The sequence below is a fragment of the Nicotiana attenuata genome, unplaced genomic scaffold (genome assembly GCF_001879085.1).
Source record: "Nicotiana attenuata strain UT unplaced genomic scaffold, NIATTr2, whole genome shotgun sequence".
Lineage (NCBI taxonomy): Eukaryota > Viridiplantae > Streptophyta > Magnoliopsida > Solanales > Solanaceae > Nicotiana > Nicotiana attenuata.
In genome coordinates this window covers 421,693-430,572 of record NW_017670241.1, presented here as the reverse complement: position 1 = coordinate 430,572, position 8,880 = coordinate 421,693, and the positions used below count along the sequence as shown (strand labels likewise).

At 34.2% G+C, this 8,880-nt stretch overlaps 1 protein-coding gene across 1 annotated transcript; it reads right to left on the bottom strand.

The window, feature by feature from the left end:
• Positions 1-5,710: 5,710 nt before the first annotated feature.
• On the bottom strand, positions 5,711-6,226 carry LOC109236494 (uncharacterized mitochondrial protein AtMg00820-like). Its single transcript, XM_019402686.1, has 2 exons — positions 6,032-6,226; positions 5,711-5,941 (listed from the first exon to the last, which is right to left on the bottom strand). The coding sequence occupies exons 1-2, from the start codon at positions 6,224-6,226 to the stop codon at positions 5,711-5,713; spliced, it is 426 nt and encodes a 141-aa protein (XP_019258231.1).
• Between the last annotated feature and the right edge of the window lie 2,654 nt (positions 6,227-8,880).

The window sequence follows — 8,880 nt, the reverse complement described above, 5'->3', positions numbered from 1 at the left end:
GAGTATACAACATATGCACTGAATGTACATAAATTCAACATGCATATTTTACACTAGAAAAAAACTTTCCAGCCATCACTAAACCTTTATTTCAACAGTGAAAACTTTAGCTTCGTCAGTGGCGGAATTATGATTTTTGGGACTTATATTTCGATACCAAATGCTCACAGTTATATACACCCTTATACATAGAAAAAAATATAATTATACATCATTATACACAAATCTACACACTTATACCTATTTTATACATAATTATACAATATTTGTATAAGTGTGTATAAACACCAGTTATACGGTATATGCACTGAAAAATACCGTATGTCCATCACTACACCTCTGTTTAACACCAATATTATCAAAAAGAACAAGAAAAAAGAAGAAGAAGAAGAAGAAGAACCAATCAGCTCAAGATAGGTCTAGATGAATCCCAAATTCTTAAATTTTGTCTCACCCGATCAATAATACTATTATTAGTCAATACCCATCTGGATTGAAGCACCAATTCACAATGATAACTTCCAGATCTGAAAACTTTAGCTTCGTGAGTGGCGGGATTATGATTTTTGGGACTTATATTTCAATACCAAATGCTCACAGTAACAGACTCAGAGATTTATCAATCAAAATTACTTAAATCATTAATGGGTCAAATGTTTTCTTCCTCAATCCTTTTAAACGAACAACTAACTTCATATTCTTCATCTTACTCTAGACTTTCATCTTTTTGCATTAGGAAAGTTTGAGAGAATTAAAAAAAATTAAGGAAAATTAGATCTGGAAATCAGAGAAGAGAAAAGATAGGATGAAAGATAGATTTAAAATTATAGAAGATAGAAGATGAATATGGGAGATAGATCAAAAAAATATGGAGGATAGAAGATGATGGCCTGTAGAGAATGAAGAGGCACCGGGAGAGAGAGCATTTTGGGCGTGTAGGGAAAAAGAGAACTAGGTTAGTGATTGAAATCTTTCCTTCAAATTCTATACAAACTGGGCTATAGCGGGTAAACTTAAAAAATATGGGCCACTTTTTATTATGGTATGAAGTCATGTGTATTTTCTTGTAATTCTTTCTATATTTTACGACCAAATCGCCGAAAAAACTTTCAGAGATTGGGATTTTTCGATGACTTTCTAACTGAAACGAGTATTCGGAATTATGAACATCGGAAAACAGTTTTTGACTACTATAGTCGAAAGTTTTCCAGCGATAGTACTGGTAAAAGAATTTACATTGTCAAACGACCTGAAAATGATCATATTTTTTTATTACTATAGTCGAATATATATATATATGTGCGCGCGCGTGTTGACCGCTGTAATTGGAATATTTTAATAATTAAATAATTACTTAATATATTTTCGACTATAGTAGTTAGAAGATTTATATAAAAAATATTTATTTATTAAATTTTCGATGATAATGGTTTGTAATTATCAATTTTATGAAAATATGCATTGACTGCAGTAATCGGAAATTAGCATTTCAGAAGAAAAGATAGTACATTTTTGATTATTTTTTGACTACCATAGTCTTAATATTGATAACTTTTTTGGCAGAAATCTGATAAGCTAGTAGCTACACCACATGTTAAATAAATAAAGAAAAAAAAGCACAATTCTAACAAATTAAAGCCTCATAGAATTTGAATAATTAAAGTATTAAACGATCTAAATATTCAAACTCATCCAAATCAAGTCTAAAAAAACTCAAAATCATTCAAATCAAGTCTAAACTTCACAAGTCTAAGCGTCACATGTCTAACAAACAATCACAACCAAGTTTAAATTACTCCTCGTCAGATTCAGTCTCTTCTTCATCATCATATCAGGCGTATGCTTCTTCATGAACATCTGTGCTTTAGCAAAGTTTGCTTTGATTGTTTTCCACCATTGCGTCAGCTTTGCAATTTATTTTCAAACAGTACAGCATTTTGAGTTGTTCTCGTGTATTCAGTTAGAGCTCGTGATATTTGTACTACCTAGTTCTGGAGATATGTTATGATTATCTCCTTGTCGGCTTGTATCACCTTTATTTTCATATTTATGTTAACTCCGTTTTATTCTATCATATTTTTATTGTTTAATGGTGTGAAGTGATCGACTTACCTAGTTTTAAAAACTAGGTATCATTACAACCTTCGTGATGAGATTTGGATCATGACATGCACATAACATTCGATACACTAAGTAGCAACCAAAATTTTAGTTGGGTTTAAATATTACTCATCCAATTAATTTCATCATAATCTTAACAATATGGAGTCTTTTTTGTTTATCATATTTTTTGGTTTGAGTTTCTATAGGAATACGACGAAATTCATGTTAGGTATTTGAGCTAATAAAATATATTTTTCAAGGCCATAAAAAATATAGTATTGCTGCATGATTTTTTAGTGCAAGTCAGTATATTACTCTACTGTGTCTGATCTACTAAAGTGGAGGAAAACACGGTAAACTAAACACATTAATTTAGCGCATAAATTGTAAAACGAGAACTTACTTATTCGCGTAGCGGAAACGTAAGTAACGAACGAGCTGCGGCTGGAATTACTAGTCGACGGTGGTTGCCACGGTACGTTAGAGTAACCGCCTATCCACAGTCTAAACCCTTATTTGAAATTGAGAGAGAAGAGCGTAGAATAATTCTCAGAGATTATTTCTTTATTGTACACAGTAAGTGTACTTATATAGGGAATACTAGGGTTACAGTAATTACTAAAATTACTGTGTTTTACCCTAGTGGACCCTAAGGGCACCCCTTATGGGTGGACTCTATTTCATATATCTCTCACTCACACATAATGGGAGTGCTCATTTAGTCTAAGAAACATATTCTCAACTCATCTCCTTAATCATTCATAAGGGAAGTAGACCGTGCGACCGGCATACTGTGAGAGCTAAGTGTTATACATCTGTTAAGAGTATATAGCCTCTCGTCGAGTGCGAACCTGCAAGTAGATCATAAAGTATGCAGTATCCTAGATCATATGAATCACATTTGATATAATCTCAAAATCTCATATATCATTATTTCTTGTATTCATAATCATAACTCATAAGTTATAATTGGTGCACCGGTGAACACAAATAAATGAGATTCCATCAATGATCTTCCTTTTTTCACGATCCCCTTAACATTAGTATGACATCTTTTCTAGATATGCTACGCTTGACCGAACCTGTGTATATGGTCTTTTGGAAACACACTAAGATAGCTAACATCACACTAAGTCTCAAGTATCTAATTAGAGTCTCTAAGGGTATAAAATCTTGAGCCATCATAAAAGCTCTGGGTCTCACATAACAATAAGTTGAGAATGGACTTATGTTAACCCAATTGGTCGATATTATCACACATGGTATGAAACAAGTGCTACAACATTTTTTCCTTTTTCTCAATGAGCGTATGTCTTTATCTCATTAAGAATGTTGTACAAATGATATTTAGAAACCATAAGTATGTGAATTTGAGTTCCTTGATCTACAAAATCATATTTAACTCACATCTCGCTCACAAAGTAGTCTAGTTGAACGTTTTTCACCCTTATGACCTTATGTCATTGTTTAAGTGACATTCTGATTTTAAGTGAATAGCTCTCGAATTTTCCTTATGATAATTTTGCTTAAATCATGTCTCATCTTCTCACATCACTAAGATAAGGAGGTGGTTGCCTGTGTGAGAAGTAGGGGTGTCCGTCGGTCGGTACGGTACGATATTTAGACATTTCGGTTCAGTATTTTCGGTATTCGGTTTCTTAAAATCTTATACCATTACCGTACCCAATTAAATATGGTATAGTTCGGTTTTTCTCCTTTCGATTTCGGTTTTTTCGGTTTGGTAACTTCGATTTATTCGGTTTGAATACTAATTAGTGCATAGAGCCATAGACTCTAATATTCTTAACTAAAGTACTCAAAAATACAAAACTGAAAATGTTTGTTGACAAAAATTTTGTCCAAAACTAGCAAATATCGACCCCAATAGAGAAAATTGTACAAAAAAGAATATTTGATCATTAGATATGTCCTATTATTTGTTTAGAGTTAATTGATGAACTTAGAGAATAAAGTAAAGTAAAATCTTAGATTTTTTATATTTATGTTATAACTGTGTTTTGTGTAATATAATATACATTTCGGTACGGTATGGGTATTTCGGTATTTTATTTTAAAATACAAAATACCATACCTAATACCAATATTTTAGAAAACTTAAACCAAATACCATACCAATTACCAAAATACCGTATACCAAATACCAAAATTTTCAGTTTCGGTACGGTAATTCGGTATTTACCAAATTATGCACAGCCCTAGTGAGAAGGCCAACCTCTTGTCTACCCGACATACTTATAAAAAAATAAAGAATGCACATAACATTCAACAATAAAAATATGTATGTATGTAAATCAACTTTATCGATAATCAAAGAACATTAGTTTTGTGAACATAGAAAATATAAATAACAAAATGAAGAATATCAAAGTCTACGCAAGACTTGAGACCTAGTGTGCCTTACAAATACATCTCTAGACAATAGCTTGGTCAATGGATTTGCTAACATATCTTTTGTAGACACATACTTCACATTCACTACCTTGCGTCTAACCATGTCTCTCGCATAGTTATACTTGATATCTATATGTTTGGTTTTATAATGAAACTTAGGGTCCTTGGTGGAGGATAATGTAGCCTCACTGTCACAGTAGACTAATACTGGTTCAGTATTTTCAGGGATATCCAAGAAGTGTTCCAAGAAATTTTTCAACCAAACAACTTCTTGTGCTGTTGATGTGAGAGCCACGTATTCGGCTTCCATCGTAGATAGTGATACACATAATTGTTTCTTACTAACCCATGATATAGCGCCATCACTGAGTAAGAAAATATATCCTTAGGTAGACTTCCTCTTATCTAGATCTCCTCCATGGTGAGCATCACTGTATCCAACTAATTGCAGATCCTTGTCGCCTTGATAACAAAGGGCATAATTAGTAGTTCCCTTCAGATATCTCATGACCCTCTTTACTGCTTGCCAATGTGCTAAACCTGGGTCGGTTTGATATCTACTTATCAAGCCAACTGCTTGACAGATATCAGGTCTAGTGCATATCATAGCACACATTAGACTTCTTACTGCCCTCCTATGAGGAACTCGGCTCATTCTTTGTGTCTCTTTAGGAATCTTGGGACACATTTAACTTCCCAAGGTATGGCCTTTACTGATAGGAGTTTCAACTGGGCTACTGTTTTGCATATTGAATTGTTCAAGAACTTTTCTAATGTAATTCTCTTGTGAGAGATACATTAGTTTCTTTAGACGATCTCTTGAAATCTTAACTCCAAGAATATATGCAGCTTCACCTATATCTTTCATCTCAAATTGAGGTGACAACCATGACTTTATCTCGATTATAAATTCCTTATCATTTCCAGCTATAAGAATGTCATCTACATACAATGTTAGAATCACAAGCTTGTTCCTTGATCTGTTGATATAAACGCAATGGTCTTCATCCATCATGGTAATACCGTTGGATACAACAACATTCTGAAAGCGTATATACCACTGCCTTGAAGATTGTTTGAGGCCATAGATAGACTTCAAAAGTGTACAAACCTTTTGTTCGTGGCCCTTTCAATGAAACACTCAGGTTGTTCCGTATAGATTTCTTCATCTAGTTCTCCATTGAGAAAGGCAGATCTAATGTAATTCAAGATCCAAGCTTGCAACAATATCTAGAACCAAGCGAACTGAGGTAAATCGTACATGAGGCGAGAAAGTCTCTTCATTGTCTATTCCTTTCTGCTGTGTATACCCTTTCACCACCAATCGAGCCTTATATCTCTCAACTGTGCCATCAGCCTTGAGCTTAATTTTGAGAACCCATTTGCTCCCAATTGCTTTGCGTCCTTCAAAGAGGTCAACTAGTTTCTAAACTTTGTTGACTCTCATAGTCTCCAATTCATCTTCCATTGCTTTTATCCATTTATCCTTAGAAGGGCATGAGGTAGCCTCTTTTACATTTTTAGGATCGTTTTCTTCTTGTAGGAGCATCATAAATAGTTCGCCACCTTCAACATAAAATCGTCGGCGGGGAATCTTCTTATGAGAACCACGTCTTATTTGTGATTCATCATTATTCCCGTTTGGATCAATGTTGCTCCCACTTGGAACAAGATGTGCGACCATCTCGCACCCACTTGGAACAAGATCCATTTGGTTACTTCAACTAAATGTAGAAGGATTACTTTCATTCGCATCTGATGATGAAGGAGGCCTTTGATGAGAAACTAATTCATCATCTGCTAAAATTCTCCCACTCGAATGAAGTGATCCTTGTACTCCTTGATCCATTATCTCAAACAAGGTTAGGTCTTTACCTACCTCTCCCTTCTTAGGGAACTCATCCTCTAAGAATGTGACATCTCGTGATTCAAACTCAGTTACACTCCCACTGTCTTGCTGACCTATAAACACATAACCCTTTGAGTTTCAGAGTATATTATAAAGATACTTTTCTTTCCTCTCGGGACCAATTTTGCCATATTGGTGAGAGGAATCATGTGCATAGGAAGCCCAACTCCAAGGTCTTAATACACTCAGGTCGGGTTGTCTTCCAGTCCATAACTCATATGGAGTAGTAATAACTGATTTAGTAGGCACTCGGTTAAGCACAAAGGTGGCAGTAAGCAACGCATCAGCCCAGTAACTAATTGGGAGGTTAGCTTGTGTAATCATTGACCTAACCATTTCTAGGAGCGTTCTATTTCTTCTCTCTGCAACACTATTTTGTTGTGGAGTATTTGGAATAGTCAACTGGTGAACTATTCACTTTTCATCACATAAATTATTAAACTGGGTTGATAATTATTCACGACCACGGTCAGTTCGAAGAGCTTTTATCTTCATGTCTAATTGATTTTCCACTAAGCTCATACAACATTTGAATCAACTTATTGCTTCTGATTTGTGGTAAATTAAATAGATATAACTAAAACGGTAAATTCATCAATAAATGTGATAAAATACCTTGCTCCATGCCTAGCGCTAACATTCATAGGCCCACAGATGTCCGAATGGACTAATTGCAAAGGGTATTCGGCTCTAGTCGCTTGACCAAAAGGTTTTCTTGCAGATTTTCCAGCTAGACAATTTTCACAAGTGGACAATTCCACGTGTTCAATGCTGGAAAGCAAACCTTGTTTTGCTATCATTTGCATTCTTTGTTGTCCAATATAACCAAGTCTAGCATACCATTGTTTACATCATTATCATATTATGTGAAGAAACAAATATAGAAAAACTAGCATTATTATTAAATGAATCATAATCCAAATCCACAATAATTAAACCTCCAGTCACATGACCAAAACTAAATAAAGTTGAACCAAAAGTCAACTTGGCAGAATTTCCATGACAAAACAAGTCAAATCCTAGCTTAAGCAAAATTGAAACTGAAATAATATTCCGGCGAATTGTTGGTGCAAAGAGAACATCATGTAGTATTATGTCTCGACCACCACACAGGACTAACTTGCATGTACCAATCCCTTCAACAGTAACTTTATTGTTGTTGCCCACATATATCCATTTTGCTCTACGTGGAACTCGCCGAAATTCAACAAAGGCACTGCGTTCCCAGGCTATGTGGTCCGTTGCTCCTGAATCTACAATCCACAAAGAATTAGATTCAATTAGAAAACAGAACTAGAAACACAAAGTTCACTAATTCGAGCATCGTGAAATACCTTTCTTGGAGGCTCAAAGCAATCTCTAGTAATGCGAGCAATGGTTTTCTTTTTCTTCCAACTGTCATAGGATTCATGTCATGCCTATGCTTAGCAGTGTTTCCTTCCTCAAGCTCATTCATGACATTATTAATGGCCTCCAGAGCCTCTTGCTCCTCTAGCACATATTAGACTTTCAAGCTCCAGGTTTCATAGTTGTCACCATTGAGTTTCAGCCCTTTGTTGAGCTCAGCAACAATATTTTTCGAAGCACTAGTCATTCTTTGACAAAATAAAAAATATTACGAGGATTATGTAAAAATAAAAATGATGCAAGGCACGATGTTTGACATACTCTGATGCTAATGAAGGAAAACGCGATAAACTAAACACAATAATTTAGCGCGTTAATTATAAAACGAAAACTTACTTGTTCGCGTAGCGGAAGCGTAAATAACGGACGAACCGCGGCTGGAATTATTGGTCGACGGTAGTTTTTACTGTAAGTCGGAGCAACCGCATATTCCACAGTCTAAACCCTTATTTGGAATTGAGAGAGAAGAGTGTAGAATAATTCTCAGAAAGTATTTCTTTATTGTACACAGTAAGTGTACTTATACAGGGAATACTAGGGTTACAATAATTACTAAAATTACTGTATTTTACCGTAGTGGGCCCTAAGAGCACCCCTTATGGGTGGACTCTATTTCCTATATATAGTAAATACACAACTCATATATTATAGTTTTAATAAGGCATTAGCGACATATTTTTTCTTTTAATATTTATTATTTTCAAGAGCTTGTATTTTTTTTATTTTTTTTTAAATTCAACCACATAGTTTAATAATATTTGTGTGATTTTTAAATTTTTGTACTTATTAATATGAAGTATATCAAATGCATCAAATTTAAATTTTAAATTCACTTCTGCACATGGAATGAGTGTTACGGCGAGTCCTAATTCTTTATTTATAGTTGAAATCACTTTTATTAGTACTACTCTTTAATAACTGTTGGAAAACTAATTCAAAATTATAGTAGGAAATCTATTGTTTAGGATTTGATATTTGCTAGTTTATTTATTTCATGTCTAAATAGGATTTGTAGTCAGAATTTATATAGGAATATACTTTCATGGTAT